The sequence below is a fragment of the Typopeltis vanoorti genome, chromosome 12, assembly GCF_054136105.1.
Source record: "Typopeltis vanoorti isolate ZY-2024b chromosome 12, IOZ_Tvanoo_1.0, whole genome shotgun sequence".
Taxonomy (NCBI): domain Eukaryota; kingdom Metazoa; phylum Arthropoda; class Arachnida; order Uropygi; family Thelyphonidae; genus Typopeltis; species Typopeltis vanoorti.
This window is the reverse complement of record NC_143560.1, coordinates 79,649,035-79,672,216: the sequence shown is the minus strand read 5'-3', so window position 1 is coordinate 79,672,216 and position 23,182 is coordinate 79,649,035. Positions and strand designations below refer to the sequence as shown.

Here is a 23,182-nt window from a genome sequence, read left to right as displayed (position 1 = left end):
TTTCACTAATAAAACAAAATAAGAAGCCGACGCTATTTGGACGCACAATTATGATCAGAGTAGTTACTTCACAGTGAACTATGTATCCCACTCGCTATTCTCATTCAATATAGTTTCGGCTTATACCATGAAAATCCTGTGGCTCTTTGTACCCAAAAATTTCATTCCCTTCAGCAGTGAAATTTTTTTAATGATTTTTTTGGGTTATGTCGAGAACCATATGCTGAGGAGGAGGATATGGATGTTTTCCCCCTTTCATTTTCAATCAAGAATATCAATAAGGTAATAAAGTCATTTATTGTAATCGGCATCACATTGTTTTCGAAATCTAATTTAAAAAAAAGTTTTTTTTTTTTTTGTAACTTGAAAATTCATACTGAGATGGACGAGTCAGATAACTCACAGAAATGCGCTCTAATTGCAGAAATGACTTGAAATGAGAAAAGAAACTAATTCATCTGAAATCGCCAGGATTATAAATTAAGTAATTATTAAAAAAATTAAAAAAAAAACTAAATCAATTGAAAGGTTCAAGGACCTGAGTAATCTACTGGTGTATACAGAGAGCCAATGTTGTTTTGTTTGTCCTGAATACAGCTTTGCACCATTGAACATATCATATCCAAATTTTGCATGTCCTTACAATTTTACTAGTGGAAGGTCATCGGTAAGAATCCAAAGTTTTTATCTCTTTTATAGCCAAATAGCAAACCCATATTTGCCTCTGAAATTTAAGTTTCGAAAGTGAGCAAAGTTTCTGCGGAATCTTTAATGAGTATCACCAATCCGACTCTCAGACAGTGAAACCTGAATCGAAAGCACTAATCATAGGCGAATGCACGGTCTCCTGGACAGAGTAATCCAATACCATGGCATCTTTCGTGTAGACTGTAGACGGTTGTAATTTCATACCTTTGGTCACTTTCGACACTTTTGAAGTTTCAAAAGCAAATATGATTTTGCTACCTGACTAGAAAACATCAAAGGATATTTATTACCCCTTACTTTAATATTATTTTAAAAAGTTCTCTTTTTGTTTCTTTTTTTTTTTTGGTTCCCTTAACTTTTTACTCATCTACCGTAATAATGTGCGATGGCTGAATAACCTCTCCCGCTTGAGATCTCTGTTAAGTAAGTGGCGACCTCAGAAAGACAAAAAGAAAAGTCTGGATTCTATTTTTTAATCAGTATACAAATTCTATAGCAACGTTGTTGAATGCCTTTTTTAATTTTATTCGTACTTGACAAAAATCAGTCGAAATATTATCCAACACTGTTTTGCACATCAATAAATCTATGAGTTTCTAGCTCAGAACAAATTTTCAATAATTATCATAATATCATTAAATAATGTAATTTAATTCGTCATTATCTAGGTAGACCCTGCAACCCCCGTAGAAAAAGTTTTGAATCCGAAGGATATATTAGGAGATCAAGTCGATTTACGGTTGATGGACGTTCTAAGACACGCATTGCAAATCAAGTGAGTAATTTACAGTCAAACATCAGCACTTCTCAGACTGAGAAGAAAGTAATCTGCATTATTTTCTTTTCTTCCTTTTCTCCCTGCCAATCATATGACCAAAGAAATGAAAAAACAATAGAAAAATATATAGTGTAAATATTTAGGAGTATAAATTTAAGAGCCTCCGTAGCTCAGTCAGTTTCAGCGAATCCCTTTGGTTGGAAAGATGGGTTGAAATCCAGGTCTAGGATGCGAAGAAGCTTTTTCGGGCTTTTAAATTCAAGTTATTCGGTCTCATACAGAAGTGAAAGCAGAAAAGTTGGTTTTCATCTCACAAACCATGGGAACATACAAGAATATACATTTAGGCATAAGATTAACCGCATTGTTATTATTATTATTATTTTGAAAAAATCGGCTAACGCCTATTTGTTCCCGTATAGGGAGTAGGCGGGGCCGTTTACCCTATCTAACTTTTTGGAGACTGAGTGGACAGTTCAATCTCCACTGGTAGCTAATCAGAGATAGCTGGCCCAAGGCTGTCACTGATTCATCGATAAGCAGTGAAGAAGGTGGCAAGCTAGTGCCGCCATCTCGTGGTCCTAACCCTAACACAATATTTTTTTAATGTCTGAAAATAGTGTGGGTTCGACGGTCGATTTTCTTGAGTTTACGGGACGAAAAACCCGAGTTTCCGGGAGAAAAAACCCGCTAGCCCATGACAGAGATCGACTAACTCTGGAACCGGTCGAAAAAAGGCTTAGAAAAATTTCCTCTAGTCGGCGACTAGATTTGAACCACCAAATCCTTTCTTCATGCGGTCAAGCACTGTAGAGTGCAAACGCCACTTCTACTGAACTACACAGGATTATTATTATTATTACCATCATCATCAACATCATCTGAGACCTCCAGGGAGTCAAGGACTCATCGAGGGAGGCTGTAAATTACCCAACCCATCTATCATACCTTCCCTTAAATTCATTTACACTAGATGCACTCACTACCCGTAAGGGCAAATTGTTCCACTCACTCACTGCTCTCTGGGAGAAAAACCTAGGTCTTAACTTAACTCAGAACATTCTTAACTCCCATGGATGCCTCCGTGTTCTCTCCCCACCTTCCATATAACGAAAAATTCCAGCAGATGATTATCCTATAACACCTTCAAAAGTTTATAGACCTCTATCATATCACCCCTCTTTCTCCTGTTAACCAGAGTCAGCAATCCACATACTCGCATCTGTCCTCATAATCTAAATCCCATAATCCAGATATAATCTTTGTAACTCTTCTTTGCATCCTTTCCACAGCTTCTCTATCCCCTTGGAACCGGAGAGACCAAATTTGTGCACAGTAATCCAGATGTGGTCTTATCATAGCCTTAAAAAGAGGCAAAATTACTTTCTTATCCTTACATGTTAAGGTTCGCTACAACATAGCAATTATCCTCTGAGTTGTATTTGCAACTTTTGCTATGTGACCTTTGAACTTTAAATTTTTATCCGCTAATACACCAAGATCCCTTATCTCTTCAGTTTCTTGTAGCATAACCCCGCTAACATAATATGCAGCTGGAACTCTAATCACGCCAACTTTCCACTTACTAACATTGAACTGATAGCCATTTTCATTTGCCCAGATTTCCAGTCTGTTCAAATCATTTTGTAATTGCTGAATATCAGTAGCATCCCTGATTGCCCTGCCTATCTTCGCATCATCAGCAAACAATTGCAAATCTGATGATAGACGCTGCTTGATGTCATTAATGTATAGATTGAACCCTAGTGATTACCTTAAATCTGGCAGATTCACATCTACTGTATACAACTTTTTGATTATCCAAAATTAAGGTTATGAAAGTCAGTCTGGATTGGGCGTTGCCCTTAAGGGTCGGAAAAAAACTTACTAACCACGGATTATTAGACCTATACATCTTAGAAAAGAGCAAGGCTAAGCAACATTGCCAGTTTGTCTGTTTACCTGACAAAAACGCGAATTCCCTGAGAGAAAATCCCCTGTATTCCTGAATACCAAACCATACCTGCTAACTAACTTTGATTGTAATGCCCTTATAAATGTTTTTTGCTTACTGAATTACCCTCATTTATTTTTGACGGTATACGCGTCGTTCTGAGCCATGGAGACTCTTTTTTTATAATGATTTACTGTGTGATTTCTTTCATTTCAGGTTATGGTATTATGATGCATTCTTTTGAGAACTAACATTTTGTTTTCATATTCCACTACTGGAACATACTCTGTCACTGTAAACTAATCAGAGATGGGTTTTTTTTCTTCTTTTTTTTTTCTTGTAGTTAGGGGTATATTCACTTTTTAGGTTTATATTCACAAATCATTTATTAGTTCCTCAAATGCTTTCGAAGATCTTTATTCGAGAATATAGATAATTAATGTTAAAGAATATATTTGAGCACTCCATGATAAAGATAAAAATATCAATAATTACAATAATCTATTTCATCGTTCATTAATACTTTAAAACCTTAGTATACATCGAAAACAAATTTTATTCTCTTAGTATCCTATTTCTGTTCCAGGATAGTTGTCAACATTTCCACTGTATTCGGAAGAAAACAAAAGGATGGCAGCTGGACAGGAACAGTTGGAATGCTTGTAGAAAAGGTAAATGGCATACTTTATGCGTTATACCATGGAAATGCTTTGGCCTGCACTTATTCATAATTTATTAATACTCAAGGCTTTTCTAGGATAAAGTGAGTAGATGAGGAGATTTTTTCCTGCACAGATCATTAAATAAATAAATAAAATAATATTTCATAATGTATTTCAACTTTTAACTAAACAAACAAATGGATATCAAAGCAATGAGAATCGAGGTGTTTATAGCTTTGTTATGAATGAAACGCTTTCAAAGTGGAAAGCTTTAGTGGTAAAAATGCAAAAAATGAATCGAAACTATTATTAGTGATATGTAGCTTGAGTTGTAACTTCGGAATAGCGTCCTTCAAATTCTAGCATTTTTAATATGAGATAATAACTTGCGAATGTTCTTATTTTGTCTTTATGCTAATTGATGTTAAATAATTTATGGCATTCCTCATTCAAACAAAGAAGCGTCCTTCTTTGCGAACCTCAAGGAGTTCATATAGTGTTGGAGCATACGAGTAATTTATTATTAGTTTAGAAGTACGGTAATAAATACACAGCGGTAATAAATATAATAAATATAATACGGTAATAAATACACAGCGGTAATAAATATAATACGGTAATAAATACACAGCGGTATATCAGATGGTGGCAGTTCTGCCATCTCTCTCTCTCTCTCTCTTTGCTGCCATCTCTTGGTGCCTAACCCTAACTTTACTGTTACTGTCTGAAATACTGTAAGTTCTATGGTCGATTTTCTTGAATTTACTGGACGAAAAACCTGCTTGCTCATGCCAGAGATCGACTAACTCGGGAACCGGTCGAAGATAGGCAGTGGCGGCTCTTGACTTGAAATCGTGGGGGTGCTGCAAATTTCGAAATATGCATACACACTGTAAATACAGTGTATACATGGTTGGATAAAATACCAAAATTATGGTAAAAATTAAAAAGAAAAAAGAAACATGAAAAAATATTGTTTATTATCGATAAAATTATACAGTTTGGTATAATTCAAAATTACTTAAAAATAAAATATATTCTTCTTATTTTGTTTAATGATAAAATTATACAGTTTAGTATAATTCAAAATTACTTAAAAATAAAATCCATTCCTTTAATTGTAATTATAGGAATGGATTTACAATTTTTGGACATTATAATTAAATCCTTTAATTGTAATGTCCATTACAATTAAATAAAATTTTACAATTTTAATTGTAAAATTGTTAAAATTATTAACAATTTTACAAGTAAATATAGTAATTACTTGCATTACTATTTGTTACAAGTAATTCATTTTGTGAATTTACTTCTCATAGTCTTTAACAGGGATCGGTTACATGACATTTCGATTAGTTACATTCAGGTTTAACTCTTAATATCTTTGTATTACTGTTATTATACAAATAAAAATAAATACACTGCAGTAAAATAGATACATCATTGACAGATATATTCATCATATGTTTGCATATGCTTTAACCTCCTTAAGGGTATTACCATTTGTTACAAGTAATTCATTTTGTGAATTACTTCTCATAGTCTTTAACAGGGATCAGTTACATGACATTTCAATTAGTTACATTTAGGTTTAACTCATACTTTTGTATTACTGTTATTAACAATTTTAATAACATTCCTAATAATTGATGGCCTGTCCCTCTCCCACACACCAGAAGAAAGACTACATATATACACAATTGTGAATGTTTTTCCTGTTCAGCTATCTGAAGGGTAGCATTAGTTAATTTGATGCAAGTGAATTCCCAAGGACTCCCATTCCTCTGCGTTCATCCTTTTCAATTGAATAGAATTCAGGCTTATTGTTAAAAAAATATTTTTATATTATATGTATTTGAATAAAATATTATAGATTCTCTCAAATTGCCTTTGTACGAGAGGGGGTATGCCGGTGCTACTAAAAATTAAAAAGGGGTTCGCAGGTATTGAAAGTATAGGAAACTCTGCTGTGTAAGAAATAAAAGATACTAAAGATATGCCAAAAATAGAGTGTGAGGAGGTGGAGGAGTAGAAAAAGAAACTGGACTAGCTGAGCATGCCATAGAATTCGACTATTTCTTGAAGCGAAAATGAATAAATAAATAAATATATTGATTAATTAAAAATCATCCAGCTATGCATATTCTGATTCAGATCTAGTTAGTGCCAAATTTACGTTATTCGAACAACTCAATTGTGTCCTAAAGTAACTGAGTTCGAATGACCAACGTGCGTATACTCATTGTGTGAAATACATCCAACAGGAGTCGAAAACAATTGGTAAATATATTTTAAAACTGTATTTATATTACTAGTTTATATTTTACTTATTTTCTTTTGCACCTCCCTTTTTATTTGAAATGTGAAATTAATATATTATTATTTTCCCATAGCAAACGGACCTTTGCCCCGCTTTGTATCCAAATGCAGATAGAATAACTGCAATAGATTTTACGAGACCACTGTCACTACCAGCATTGAAATTTGTAACTAGAGTTCCAAAGAAAATCATTAGGACAGATATCTTAATTCTTCCTTTTGATTATAAGGTAAGCTGACAATATCGATCAGAATGTTGTCATAAAATTGAAATCCTAAAATCTGTAATCTGATACTCTCATTTTTGTATTTTTTAATTCAAATTATACTCACAGTAGTAAATCTATCATGCATTAGTACTGTGACTGAGCTAAGGGCTAAATATCCGAAAACCTTTCTCTAGAAAAAGTCTTTCACAAATATTCTTGCCACAGTTCGAATCTACATTCTGTTGATTAAAAAGTATCAGTCACACAGACAAGGTAGCACGCACGCGCGCGCGTGTGCATTAAGAATAGCATATCTGAGTGGTAAACGTTGATGGTTCTTAGAGTTAATCAATTAATATTTAAGCACAAACATTAATTAAATAATATTATTCCCCAAGTACACTGCTTCGAAAGAAGTAAAGGGACATCATACCATGAGGAACAAACAGCTATGGCGCCCACCTTAGTAAGATGTAGGACCTCCTTTCTCTGCGCTGACTGCAGCAATACTACGTGACATACTTTCCACAAGCATACGATAGGGATCGATGGGAATTTTTGACCATTCTGGCCTGTTGTTGGGGGGAACGTCATTTGATCTCACTCGACGCTCCAATTCATCCCACAGATATTCAATATGATTGAGATCAGAGATCTGTGGAAGCCAGTCAAGCGTGGTGATTCATGCCCACAAATCACGCAGTTTCAGCAAGACAATGCACCGTGTCATAAGGCTACTATAACATTCTGGACAATGGTCAGTTCTGTAGAAACGTCACAAAGTAGGAAGCATTGCATTGTCCAGAATGTTCAGATACCTCTCGGAGTTCAATGTTTGTGGCATCTCAAACAGAGGTCCGAGGCCATACCAGAAAGACAGAATCTTACCATCACGCCGCCACCTCCGAATTTCATAGTTGGGATTACGGACTTTGGTAAGAGACGTTCACCGGGAATCCACCATATCAACATTTGTCCATCTGCCCGGATTCGTCTCTTCATAACACAGCTTTCCAAGATTCCACGTCCAACTGTACATGCTCTTTGCACCACTGAAGACGACGATGTACTTGGTGCGGTTAAGGTTTTCAACGTTTTATATTTGGAACTTTGTTGATATAAAAGATATGGTAAAGTTGACATTGACTTTCATACCACTAGATTACAAGTTCTTTTAGCATTTAGCTATGTTAAAATATAAATTATATAAGATCCATTCAGATATTCTGAAGTAATTCTGTAATTCACAAAATCAATGCAGTGGTAGAAATCATATTTTAAAAATGGAAAAGTAGGTCATTATCGATTTGCGAAACATTAAAATTAAAATTAAAAAATCCTAAAACAGGCTTCATACAGTGGATTTAATGAAAATTAAATGACATGATTAATACATATGTGTTTATAAAAGCAAAGTTTATTTTTAATTCGCCTTTCTAACATTTTTTTTATTCTTAAAATGTAATAACACATCCAATATTCCTGAAAGCGTGCCGATTAGTATCGTTTAGTGATAAAAAGAAATCTTATTTTGCAGGTTTGGATCTGCATTACCATCAGTTATTTAGTATGTAGCGTCGGCCTGAAACTTGTTGCAGATATTGAAGCAAAACTATTCGTTACCAAGCAGGAGACAAAACTCGGAGAAATTATGTTTTCGCTTCTTGGAGTGTTATTTTCGGAAGGTAAGCCTCGAGATACATAAATTAATGAGATTAGGTATATTAGTTCAGTCACTATTATAAGAATGCTGAGTAGAATTTACTTAACTGCAATATGATATACATTTCAATCTGGAAAAGTTAACCTATTAAGTATTTCCCTATTTATTTAAGTAAGATCGATCTATGAGTGGTTCCCAACTGTAGCTCTCTAAGTGCTGGTATTATGATGAATAATTTTCATTATTGTAATAAATGGAAATATAAATTGGTCATGACCATCAGCATCGCTGTTTAATGACCAACTCCAGAACGGTTTAAATCAATCCGTATGTAAAAAATAGTCAATTTTGGGCTCTTCTCTAATGACGCCATATCCTTTCGTACAGATCCGTGATCTTTTTAATAGTGAAACACCGTAAACTTTGTCTTCTAACAACAGTTGCTTTAATGGCATAGTAAATATTCAGATCATCTTTCAAAAATTTCTTTTGTTAATTTTGTGAACTGTTTATTTTCAGCATGTAAGTCGAGCTTATGCATTTACATGGTCTCCCGAATAATAGCAGCAATGTGGTTCATTTTGGCACTGATATTAGTATCTGTATATAGTACGCTGATCATCTCTTATATGTCTCTTCCTGATCATGAACCTCCCATCGACACTCTTGTAGCCCTCGAGAAAGCTCTACGGGAAAAAAGAATCGCTTGTGGCTGTTACAAAGGTGGAGCAATTACCGATCTTTTGACAGTGAGTATACGCTCAATACCTCAAAATGTATTTTGCAATTCACAATTGTCAATGTTTAGTAATATTCGTTAATTATTTCCTTCATTCATTAGTCATTTCAACTGAGAAAGCAAAAACTAACCAACTACTTACTGAGAAGGAAATAAATGAACAATAAAAATATTCGGATGGTTAGAGAAGAAGAGCGATCCAATCTAATGATTCCCACGCATCCAAAGAGAAAGTGGGAAAGATTTCTTCCTAGTCTCTGATGAGAACCAACAATTCAAAACAAGTGTCACTTCATCGAAACCTTAATCAAAATCACTAACGAAAGACAAAACTTAGGGCTCCTGGACAAAGTTTGTGCGTGATGTCATACGAAGGCTGTTGTTATACACTGGTGTCTAAAAGCTAAGGACGAACTACATTTTTACCTGAATATGAAAAAAAAATTTAGTGACTACAGCCAAATGTGGAATAAATTTTTTTGCTAGAATACTAATAAATTATATTACACAATAATGTGTCAAATTTTCTTAGAAATTAAATTGCAATACGTTTCTGGCCAAAGTTACAAATTTCCTAAGAACGTAGTTAGGGAATTAATGTACGGTGATTACAGAAAACTAAGCGGAGAGAATACTTCAGTATGAAATATGTTCATCTCCGAACTTCGATGCAGCTCTCACAACGTCGTGCCATGCTTAGCACTAAGTAATTCAGGAGTTCTTGAGACAAACTGGCCCACTCCTCTTTCACAGCAAGGATAATAAGGGCTTGTGTGTTTTCTGGAAGAGAATTCCGAGCAGCAATCATTCTCTCTGTATTGCGTCCTAAACATATTCTATTGGGTTGAGATCTGGGGAGCGTGCTGGCCACTCGATTCGATTAACATTCTCGGTCTCCAGAAGCATCTCCACTGCTTGTGAACGATGTGGTGTGTCATTGTCATCCATAAATATGAATTCTTCGCCTACAGCCCCATGGAACAATCGAGCATGACGTTGAAGGACTTCGTTGCAATATCGTTCACCAGTCATAGTCCCTTTTCCCAGCACTTGTAGCTCGGTGCGTTCATTAAGCATAATGCCTCCCCACACCATGACCCCAACGCCGCCGTTTTTATCCCTTTTAAGATCATTCTCGCGATGGTAAATAGTACAACTTTCACGCCAGATCAAGTGTTATCTAGAATCGGAGGAAACACTAAAACGACTCTCTCATCTCTTAAACAGTACATTAGCCCCATAGGTATCTGTCCAGTTTTATGGCTACAACCACTGAAAAGTGCTCTACGATGAGCTATGGATAAAAGGACAGATTACAGGTGATCGGGCATAGGTCTACTTGTCGCAGACGCCTTGCTACAGTTTGTTGAGATATCCGCGTAGCTGTGCTCGAATGGAGCCGACTTGCAAGACGACCTGCTGTGGTGCATCGATTACGTTTTGCTATTATAAGCAAAAATCTGTCTTCATGCTCCGTGATAGAGCGAGGGAGACTTCTTAGCAAACGTCTGGAACACATTTCATTGATTTGAAACGCTGCCCAGAACCTGGATACAACGCTATGTGAGATTCCAAACTCTCTGGCAGTATCGGCAATTCTGTAGCCTTCTTCAAGCTTTCCAATAATTCTCAGCAAAATCATCTAGATGTCTTTGAGACACTGCAAGACATCCAAGTTGCAATTTTATTTCTTCATGAAAACAGCTTCCTTCAAACACAATTCACTTAGCGCAGTCTTTTGTCCTGTTGAGTGCTACCACGTGGCCCCTTTGCATGCGATTCGAAAATTTGAATGTGTATCCGCTTTCTACTCGAAACCGTCAGTTATACAAACTGCCACAAGCTGATTAGTTTGCATTTCCGATTGTAATCTTCAGAAATATTGTTCGTCCTTAGGTTTTTGGACACCAGTGTAGTTCCTTCCCATGCTAAAGGTTGCATTTCAATGAGCTCTGAGGTCAATATAGAGGTTTTCATTAAGTTTCAAATATTTCGCTTTGAAATAGTGACGGATTCATATGATCATTTCAATTAATACCTGATATCGTCAAATCGAAGCCTTATTCTATGTTCTTGTTGCTTCAACTTAAAACATTTCTGCCTTGAGCCTAACGATATTCATTCTCGTGATTTTTATTTCTTAAAAGGTAAACTGGAAAACAAACGCATACGCGTATAAGATATAGAGAGGAATCAGGAATGGTATGCAAAAATAAAGGATTAAAAAATCTATATACGACAGCACAGGAGAAAAGCAAATAAAAAAGCGTTAGTGTTAAAAAATAGTATGTGTCATTGCTTTATTAATCTTTTGTGTCCATTGCGAATTAAGTCATTCAACCTTCAATTGTGGTATCAGCAAATCATGTCTTTGATAATTGGTTGCTAATGAATGGCGTTGTTTTGAAATCCATATATCAGCATTACTGCTGTTATTATTATTATTATTATTATTATTATTATTATTATTATTATTATTATTATTATTATTATTATTATTAGCTACGGAACCTCTAAGAGACACTGTAATACAACTAAGCCAAAAAATCGGCTCCCCCATTGAACCAAGAGACATCCAGTCTGTGCATCGGTTACCACAAAAAAGGAAAAGAGAAAATAATACCCGTCCTTCTCCCGTCGTAGTGCGACTCACCAACAGCCTAACAAAAACTACACTTATAAAAGCTAGCAAGATTAAAAATCCAGTAGTAAAGGATCTGAAAGGAGACCACGACAACACCCCAATATACTTGTCTGAATACCTTACTCCACACTATCAGAAAATATTCTACCAAGCAAGGAAAGTAAAAACAGAAAACAATTACCAGTTTATATGGATAAGAGACAGCAAAATATTCCTTAGAAAGACACAAGACTCAAAACCAATCGAAATAAAATCCGTAGATGACCTCAACAGGCTGTCACATTGAAAGGAATATTGACAACTCGTAAAGAAGGACCAGCACCCCAACCAACATGAATGCACACCATCAAGCAGACGTAATCACCCCGGAACATGATAATTGCCACATTCTGAAATCAATATCAGAATGGAAACAACTGACAATCCCCCAAAAAGGACTATCTATTCTCCACATCAACATCAGAAGCATTCAAAAATACTGGCTGACCCTGCAAGCTTATCTGAAGGAAGATATAGACGAAATAGACATTTTAATACTGACTGAAGTATCTACGACAAACGAAGAGGCATCCTCCTACCAAATGCCACACTTCCAACAACACAAACACTGCAGACAAACAAAACGAGGCGGTGGTATAATAATATTTACCAAACATAAACTAGAAGTAACAGAAATAAACTATAAACTAGAATACGCAGAAAACATATGCATCGAAATTAAAAACATCAAACAAGAAAACTCCCCGATATTAAACGCAATATACAGACCACCCAACTTAAGCACCACAAAATTCCTAGAAGAACTAAACAGATGGCTTTCAGCCACGAAAGTAGGCACCTCAAAATACTTGATAATAATAGGAGACATTAATATAAACATTAGGAACATAAATAACAACACAGAACAATACCTAGACCTATTATCGGCATATAACATAACCCCATCCATACAGTCGTATACACGAGAAGAGATAGTCGGAAACACAACAACCTCAACCTGCATTGATCATATAAATATAAGGGCCCCTCCAAACAGCCACACAGCAGCCGTCATAACATGCAAACTAGCAGACCATTATTTCACAGCATTGCAGTTACACACTGAACCAGAACCAATAAAAATCACTGAGACTACAAAACAGTATCATAGCATTGTAAACGAAGCAATAGTGAACGATGAAATCAGAAAAACAGACTGGATGCAGATAGCATCTTTAGACTCTGCTGAAGCTGTATATAATAATCTTAAACTTGCATTTAACAAAATATACAACAAAGCATTAACAAAAATAAAAATACGCCCCCAAACGAAACAAAATCCATGGATAACAGACAACATACTAACAGACATACAAAGAAAAGATGCCCTATGGAAACAACTTAAGAAGTCACCGAACAATATCGCTTTAAAAGCTGAATACAAAAGAAAACGGAATCTCCTAGCAACCCAGATTCGAACGGCAAAAAGAAACTATTACAGCAACAAATTAACAACAGCACAGAACGACATAAAGGAAACCTGGCACCTGATTAATGAAATGCTGGACAATATACACAGAACCACTGCCACAGAAACAATAAAACACAGCTTTGCCTGCGACCCCAAATCCCTGAAACAGTTGGCAAACAACTTTAATCAGCACTTCGTGAACTCTGTCCAAAAGCTACAAGAAACAACCTTTCCTCACACATACGAACATTCTCCACTAGGTCCACGAGCAACCCAGTCGATGTGGTTCCCCACAGTAACAAAAGAAGAACTATCACTGGCAATTCAACAAATTAATCCTAACAAAGGACCGGGGATAGACGGAATCAGACCAAAAGACATCAAGAAACACTCAACCGACCTACTTCCAGTTATACAAAAACTGTTAAATAAAATCTTCGAAACGGGACACATACCTGAAACACTGAAGACTGCATTAATCACACCCATACACAAACAGGGAAAAAAGAAACATAATAAGTAATTACAGACCTATCGCCACACTGCCTGTAATCAACCAAATCATGGAGCGCATTGTACATCAGAAACTCTCCACATACGTTGAAAAATTTCAAATCATACCCAAAACACAATATGGCTTTCAAAAAAATAAAGGAACAGCAACACTCCTGGAAGATTTCACAGATCTAATAAACGCTGCATTGGATAAAAACAGAATAACATTAGTGGTATTCATTGACCTAACAAAAGCATTTGACACACTAACACATAAAACCTTGTTAACGAAACTTACCCATATCGGAATTGGAGGTCGTCTACTCCAGTGGTTTAAAGCATACACGAAAAACAGAAAGCACATCACACGTATAGGATCAGCACAAAGCAAAGAGGTACATGTAACCTGTGGAGTACCGCAAGGAGCTGTCCTATCTCCCATTCTATTTAACATATACACACACGACATAAGCCAACTCCCCCTAAAAAGTAAAATCTTCCAGTATGCAGACGACACTGCCATAGTATCCATTCACAACACTGCAAAAATCGCTTACAAAAATATGCAACACGACATCAATCAAATCACTAACTGGTTAACCGAAAATGGCATATATATAAACCCTGGAAAAACAAAGCTAATGATATTCAAAAACCCCCAAACCCTGCCCATAGAAACTAAATATCTCACTATCAAACATTCATCCTCCTATACACAAAGTGCAGAACCTAAAATAACAACCATCACACAGGTGAAAACAACACGCTACCTTGGACTTCACTTCGATGCAGATCAAAGTTGGAATAGCCATACAAACTACCTACATACCAAGCTTAGGATAATAGCAAGCAAACTATACAGATTAAAAGACATTGCCCCAACCCACATAAAAATATTAATCTATAAAGCATTATGTGAAAACATTTTAAGATATGCAATCACATCATACTCATTCTGCGCAGACTACAGACTTAACAGGCTACAATGGTTGCAAGATAAAATGATAAAACTGATATTCTGGGAACAACCCACTCTTATGCAGGAAGCATGGACAAAACACAAAATATTTAAGGTGAAACAATTACGCCACTACACAGTCATGTTAAAACACTACTACAGCCCAACATATAGAGTAACCAGAACAACATATCAAATAACAAGACCACAGTCAACAAACTACATAACACATAAGTACAACAATCACAACGGCAAAGCCACCCGAAACTTCTACGTACCTGACATGATAAACAAACTGCCGTTCGACAACAGAAACCTAGGAACATACAGAGAGCTGAAACAGGCACTATATAAATATTATAGCGAGAATGAAAATTAGAGCAATTCCTGTTTCTCTCTCCCCCACCACACATACACACACACACACAAACCTACGACAACCCCCCCTCTCAAAAAACTACCACTACAAGAACACAAAGAAACAAACACACCATGTCTAAATCCAACTCTATTTTCACAAAAAAAAAAAAAAAGTTAAAATGTAATAGCAGTCGAAGTCTTTCAAGCACGTACCGACAAACAGTAAAATCAACACCTGGCTTGTGACCACAATAGGAACACAACCATGAAACCACCACCCTCTGTCATCTATTATCTTCCTCAGATAAGCTCTGCTAAGCTTCGAGGAAGAAAATTACTAACTTGCAAGTATCTGTTATACACACTTGTAATGCGTTATAAATATTATATACATATAATTACTACAGCAACTATGTATGCAATTCATCTGAGACATAAAAAAAAAAAAATTCTGTATAATCCTTATTGTAAATACTGTAAATATTATTATTGTATGTAACTTATACTGAGACATAATAAAAAAAAATTAAAAAAAATAAAATAAAAAAAAATAAAAAAAATAAAAAATTATTATTATTATTATTATTATTATTATTATTATTATTATTATTATTACGGGTAACTCCAAGGAGTCCTTAGACTCATCGAGGGAGGCACTAAACATCATGTCTAGAACAACTATTCAACATCCACACAGTATCTATCATACTTTGCCTTGAACTCATTCACAGTCATGGCACCCATAACAGACTCTGGCAGCTTATTCCACTCATTCACCACTCTCCAAGTAAAAAACCTAGTTCTAATACTCTTGCTAACCATACTCTTGCCCGGTTTCCATGGATGGCCCTAGTCCTCCCACTACCAGTTCTTTTCTGAAAAATATCCCCTGAATTAATCTTATAGAAACTCTTCAGTAATTTGAATGTCTCAATCATATCACCCCTTTTCCGCCTATCAACCAATTTCTGCAACCCACAAATCTTCAACCTGTTCTCATAAGGTTCATTCCATAGACCTGCTATCATCTTGGTCACTCGCCTCTGGATTATTTCCACCTTCTCCCCATCAAGAAGGTACCCTGGCGCCCAAATCTGGGCACAATAATCAAGATGGGGTCTTATCAAGACTCGATACAGAGGAACAATAAATTGCTTGTCTCTGCTAGTCAAAGTCTACTTCAGTAACCAGGTGATTTGATGAGCTGATTTAGCCACTCTTGAAATGTGCCTCCTAAACTTCAACTCCCTATCCACCAACACTCCCAAATCCCTGACCTGGTCAATCTCCTGGAGTACAGTTCCACCAATGTGGTATACTGATGCTAATCTTTTCACCCCAAAATGCATAACCTTACAGCCATATTAAATTGACATCCATTCTCCTTTGCCCAGTCCTCCAATCTATCCAAATCGTTCTGCAAAATTTTGACATCATGTGCATTGATCTATTGCTCTACCCAACTTTGCATCATCACCAAACAAATGAACAGTTCCTCTCAGATCCTTTCTTCGTTAATATCGTTAATATACAAATTGAACAGCAGTGGTCCAAGAACAGAACCCTGTGCCACACCACTAGTCACAGGCCATCTTTTGGACTCTACTCCTGAATAAACCACTCTCTGATATCTCTTCATCAACCACCCTCCTATCCATCTCACGAACCCTATATCCATCCCCATATGCTGCAGTTTACTGATTAGAATTCCATGTGGTATCCTGTCAAAGGCCTTAGCAAGGTCGAGCAATATCACTGTAAACCCATTAACCTTATCCATTTCAGTCGTCACTGTGTTATAAAACGTGAGCAAGTTGCTGAGGCGTGATCTACCCTTCACAAAACCATGCTGTCCCCAATACATTATCCCATTTTCATCTATCCATTCCTGTATTTTTATCTTGACTACTTTCTCCAAAACCTTGACAACGAATCCTGATATGCTGATCGGTCGGTAATTTGCAATAGCAGTCTTGGAATCTCCTTTATGCAGTGGAACTATTTTGCCCTCTTTCCACCCCCTCGGGACTAACCCAGACCCAAGACTCAAATTAAACAAAATGGTCAAGGGCACTGACAATTCTTTAGCCGCTTCATGTAAGACCCCGAGCTGGTATACCATCCAATCCCACAGATGTATTGACATTAAGGTTTTGTAATAGACTGTTCACCTCCATTTCGTTCACCTCAATTCGCGTATAAGCTATTGGTTCCTTCATTCCTGATCAGGAAGGTATCCTGGCGCCCAGATTTGGGCGCCAGGGTACCTGGATGATATACTCCTGCAAAGTGCTTGCTCAGTAATTTCACTATATCAACTGATTCAGTTACTTCCCTACCATCGGCATTCCTTAAAATCATTCTGTCTTATGGATTTTTTCTTTTACTTGCAGCATATCGAAAAAACTGTTTGGGATTCTCTTTAGCTTGCATGGCTAATTTCTTTTCATAATCCTCTTTTGCTTTTCTTACCACACGTTACCCTTCTCACCTGTGCTTTATACTGTTCATGGACCTACAGGTCAGCTTTCTCCTTAAATTCCCTCCACAGTTGTTTCTTTTTTTGCAGCTCAAGTTTATTGATGTTTCTAATGGTGTTTGTAAGACCATAATTATTGTTCATCGAACAACAGTTATGGTCTATTTCCTATGCGATGTTCCATAACTAGTCATTATATAATCAGTTATAGAATGGTCCATAACGGATCACTCTGTTGACATTCGGGATTATTTGTGAATGAAATTATTTATACGCAATTTGGTGAATAAACTCAGACAATATGTTTTGAGATGGATCTAACCGAAAAGCGTGGAACTTGTTTATTTTTTGTATTGATGTTTTTTGGTTACATTTTTGCAGTCCTTTCGATATTCATAATAAAGAATCTGGATATATGTTCTTTGGGTTCGTGATCTTAAGTAAGAGATCCATTTTCTATAAGGAAAAAAAAAAACATTGGATTATGTACAATTTAGTCCAGTTATCTGGATTAAAGAGGACACTACTTTAATCAGGAAAAAATAAGACAAAAATCACATCTGGAATAGACAACCAAAAAGAGCGGACCATGCCAACATGCCCCACAGAACGAGAACAACTCCATATGATGGGAGAAAGTCAGGCTATCAGGCTACTTTACAAATCCTGGTTTCGATCGGAGAGACCGTTCCCAGAAGCGGCACAGGTTCTACAGAACCCGGTTAACTGTAACGATCCAATGGTATGATTTTACATAGATTTTTGCACACCGCCCTATCTACCCATGAACATCAACAACGGTAATTACTACGTAGAGCACTATTGTCGCCCTCCAATGTACCTGACTGTCCGTGTTATCCAGATCAATTCGGTGTGTGTGTGTGTGTTGAGTGTGTAGCGTTCAATTGCTTTTAAATTTAATTTTAGCTAGTAAATTATTTATTTTAGGTATTTATGTTCTAGGAACTTCGACATGAATTATGGTAATATCTAATATCTACGGAAATGTAAACATGGAAATACAAAGTTCCATTATCTGTTTTGCTTTTAAGGTCGAAATAAAAATGTGCTCGTTGAAAGTGAGCAAAGTTTCCGTTAATTAATTCAACATTGTCAACAAAATTCCCAAAGTTTAACAATTGTGGATTTTGAGAACTTTGCACCCTCAAATTATTTGTTTGCCAGCTGTTTTAAGATATTTTATCAAAATTATGAAGATGCCCAATCATCTCTCATTCGAAGCAGAAAAGCTGAGCCCAGACCACAATATCTCCCAGTAGATATTCTGATTTAATAGAAACGTTTTTACTAGAATGATATTAACCATTGTTTATTATTAGAAGTTGATATCTTTGGCTTCGATTGCATTTACTACGACATTTCAAGAACACTGGGATGCCTTAATTTTAAGTTTAGTAAAATTTATTTGCATTTAAGAAATCAAACTTTTTGACTGATCTTTGCAGTTCAGAACCATATGAATTTTTATTGACTGACCTTTCGATGAGACAAAGAAGACATTTACTGATGGGCATCTCAAAATAAGAGAGCCATCATTAAGCAATGATTCCCCTAGTCCTTATCAAGAAGTTTCAAAAGTCCTTTCACTACATCTACAACTACATCATCAGGAATTTTCATGGGAGGGGTAGACTACAAGTTTTGTTAAATACACGTCGTTTGATCTGGAAAAAAGAATGTAGAACCTGTACAAGACCAATAGAAACTGATCTCACAGAGCTATGAATCATTGTAGTCTCTTCCTGTTTGATAGACATGTTTAAGCATGGAAGAAATCTGGAGAACGCATTTTTATATCTGAATGGGTTGTCCACAAAGACGACATTGGGACATGGAAATGTAATAATGCGGATTAAATCCATTTCTTGTTGTTCTATCGAATCATAACTGACGATCTAGATTTAGTTTTACATAAGTTTTGTAAGCTTATGGTAGCGATCCTTGCATCTTCCAAGACAACACCCTCCCATTGCGGGGGGGGGGGGAATGTTGTAAACAGACGGTTTAAAGCGAATAAAATCGAAATATTGGTGTCCGGCAAGAAACGCAGAATTAGAGAACGACAGGATGGTCTTCATCGGTTATTACGGAGACCAAAGGTGAGAGTTCTGTTCAGTAAAGACTTGTTTTCTTTATATTTGTACGTATAGCAATTATTTTAGTAGACCATTGTATTTATTTATTTTATTTTATTTTACTTTTTTTTTATTTCTCAGAAATCTAAATCCGAAACTATACTAAGCATTGGAAAGTATGTATTGGGCAACGAAAATAACTTTGTAAAGAAAAAGTTACATGGAATAGAACGAGTCCTAGAGGAAAAGTATGCATATATCGCTGATGAAGAAGATATTCACGCATTAATCCAAAAGCCAGAGGAATATCTCATATCCAAAGAAGCTTTTTCTGCCATGCAGATTTGTGCTGCAGTGAGAAAAGGAAGTATTCTTCGTGATACCCTAAGTGAAATGTATGGTCCTTTGAAACTTTCGAATATTTCAGTTTCTCTTTTTATATATCATATTTAATTGTCCTAAATTATAACGTTAAGTTTAATCATATAAAAATTTTGCTACCTGATTTTAAACTTAATTGTGTCGCTCTTTTAAAAACACTTCATGCATTCTTAATTAATAATTTAAGATTATTAATAACGCATTTCAGCTAAAAATTTTTGAGATCAATCCCAGCTTTAATCATTGCTAAAAATCAAGCAACCGATTCGCTGCGGCATAACAACACTTTTTGTCGAATAAAAGGTTGGTATCGAATAAAAAGGGCTGTACTCGACCCATATCTCATCGAATATATGCAGGGAATTGAAGTGGATCGGTATGGCAGTCGCACATCTATAAGCAAACCACTGATTTCTGCGAAGAACCGGAAAGTTCCTCTACAGTGGTGTCAAGAACATCGTGACTCGACACTGGAAAAATAGAAATGTGGTACGATGAGTCACATTACACTTTCTGTACTGAGGATAGAACAGGGAGTTTGGTGAAAGCACCAAACTTGCCTTGTAAGCAGAACTCCACTTTCTGGATGTATGTCATGGTGTTGGTCGTATTCTATTGTTATGGAATGGTCCTGATATAGCTACAAGGTCGGATGTCCTCCAAGTAATATCTAAACATTGTTGCCGATGAAATGCATCCTGCAATTTTGACTTTTTATCTACCAGGTGACGCTCGTTTGTTGAACGAAAATGCTACTGTCCATCTCACAATAATTGTTCAGCAGCAGCTCAGCGAGCATGACAGCGACTTTCACCATCTCCACAAAGCCCGGATCTGAACTCCATTGGGAATGTGTGGGACATGTTATAAAAGCAGATTCCGGAGCAGTTGTCATATCTGATTCAGTTAAATTAAATGATTATCTGGTGAACGCCTGGTACGTTGTAGACGTAGATGCAATCCAACAACACCTTGGAATCTACCCCAAATCACATATGTGCTATAATTCGGCATAAAGAAAATCCAACACAGTATTAAATAAAAGTTTCTAATTCAGTGGCTGCTGTGTGTATCTCTTTCAGTTGATGCACTACTTGGAAATGGTCAGGATGGATGTAAATTCTGTTTAGTGTTCTCGAAACAGTTGTTTAAGGCCTGTAGATATTTATTCATAGCCATTTACTGTTCTAAAACTGAGTTTATTCTTCGAAGAATGGTATTTTGAATTTGGCGATTAACGTTAATGTCGATTAGGGACAATATCTGGAAATCGCCATCATGTTCCTCAACAATGGCTATTAATTTGCCATTAGAAGAATCCTAAATGAAATGGATGTCAGGTTACTTCTCATTGAAAAATTTAGCTAGTATCTTTTCAGAAAAGGTTCAACAACACAGTAACACAAACAATACTGTTTAGAAACCCTGAAGAGGGTTGCAGAAGCTAGATTACATGACTAGACCATTATATGCAGGCTAGTAACATGTTATTGGAGACCGAATCTGGTGAAATGACCATGTCCACACACACATACACGCTCGCAATTGTGCGCGTCTTGAATCTGATCTATATTGATACAAACCTTTTTGCTTAAAATCACTGATGAAGGAATCAACCCTAGAGTCGGAAAACTCGTGAAGCACACTGTATAATAAAACTGATTTCAAGGATTTTTTAACAATAATACTTGAATGATCATATAAATGCATATAATCTGATTTAGAGTGCAATAAATAACAAATAAATTTTTATCTTTTATCTCCGTTTCAGAATTCTTCGCCTTGATGAAAGTGGTGTCCTGCCGAAATGGATAGAAGACAACAAATATATATCAAAAATGGAAAAGCTTCTTCACCAGACTCGTATTGAAAGTTCTAATGCTGTCACTTTGAACCATCTAATTATGCCATTTTATATTCTTGCTGGAGGTTATGGTATTAGTACTGTAGCTTTCATTTCGGAGCTTTGTTATTTTCGCTTTCATTCTTCATAATCTCGAGTGTTTGTTTTTGTTATTCACCAGATACTTAAGTTTTTGGCAAGCTCAAATATCAAAAGTTGAACAATACCTATGATATTTGGTAAATATTTAACATTACCTTATATTACCTCCTAACATGCAAACTACACTACAGACATTGCGAATTTTAATAATTATTCTGTTCTAGTTCATAATATTATTCTGCAATGCGTATGTTCTACTTCATAGTGAAAAGTGATTTATGTTCACTATCTGCCATGTTGTAATTTCTGTTGTTTTTCACCAAGCTAGTGGAATGGAGGTTACCACGACTCACATATGTTTTCCCCATATGTGATTTAATGATATTATATTAAGGTATCTAATATTAGTATCCATTATAATATAATATAGTGTAATATATAATAATAATAATATAATATAATAAATGCTAACGGCATTTATTCCCTTATAGCGAGTAGGCTAGGCCATTTCACCCCTATCTAACCTTGGAAACCCCAAACCAGTAGCCAATCAGAGGTGGCTGGTCTAAGACTATCACTAATTTAAGCGTCATCCAGTGAACACACTGGCAAACAACTGCTGCCATCTCCTTTTTTAGAAACACGAGATTGAGTTTTCTATAGTATCAACAATTCTCTTTAAATGGAAAAATCTAGCATGTGAAGAACATTTATAAAGGCTTCTCAATTGAAGACGATTTTAAGATGTTTCGTTCGGTTGCAGGGTAAGTTTCCGTCTCGGATACTCGGGTTTCCAGTAAACCAGGCAAGCTGATCAGAGCACACACATTGAAGAGAAAACACACTGGCATGCATCAGAGCATTACTTGCTTCTCATATTTCCATGGACACTTGCTTCACAGATTTGACCATGTCATTCCTTCACTTTCCTTTTAAGCCTTTAACAACATGAGCAACCAAACTGCAGCCAACACCCATATAGATCAGTTTCAAACTTATCTTAAAAAATCTCTCTTACTTTTTTTATTCCCTCACACATGGTTTTAAACCATGGATTACTACCTCGACCTGTTGGAGAAGGCTCGTACTTTCTTATCCACTTACCTAAATACGTGACTAAGTTAGATGTTTTGCGTCCTATTGTGTGTCGAGGTGATATAAAAATATATTAGGCGATGGTGAAATGTGAATGAAAATGACAATGAAAGATCTATCTGATTCTAGTCGTCAACCAGAGAAACTTTTATAGGGCTTTATTCAACTGATTCCCGAATTAATTTGATCCCTAACGCAGGGAAGTTAGACTTGTTCCAGGAAAGTAGGACTGTTGATCCCCTACATC

The 23,182-nt window shown here is 36.0% G+C and overlaps 1 protein-coding gene across 1 annotated transcript in view; it reads left to right on the top strand.

Annotated features, from left to right (window-relative positions):
* Positions 1 to 21,889, top strand: part of LOC150100919 (glutamate receptor-like) — a 94,382-nt gene extending 72,493 nt beyond the window's left edge. Inside the window, exons 4-10 of the mRNA XM_090401936.1 lie at positions 1,377 to 1,483; positions 4,027 to 4,111; positions 6,496 to 6,651; positions 8,168 to 8,315; positions 8,813 to 9,042; positions 19,656 to 19,909; positions 21,667 to 21,889. Coding sequence (XP_090258062.1) covers positions 1,377 to 1,483; positions 4,027 to 4,111; positions 6,496 to 6,651; positions 8,168 to 8,315; positions 8,813 to 9,042; positions 19,656 to 19,909; positions 21,667 to 21,889 — 1,203 coding nt within the window. The remainder of the gene's footprint in view (positions 1 to 1,376; positions 1,484 to 4,026; positions 4,112 to 6,495; positions 6,652 to 8,167; positions 8,316 to 8,812; positions 9,043 to 19,655; positions 19,910 to 21,666) is intronic.
* Positions 21,890 to 23,182: the final 1,293 nt, after the last annotated feature.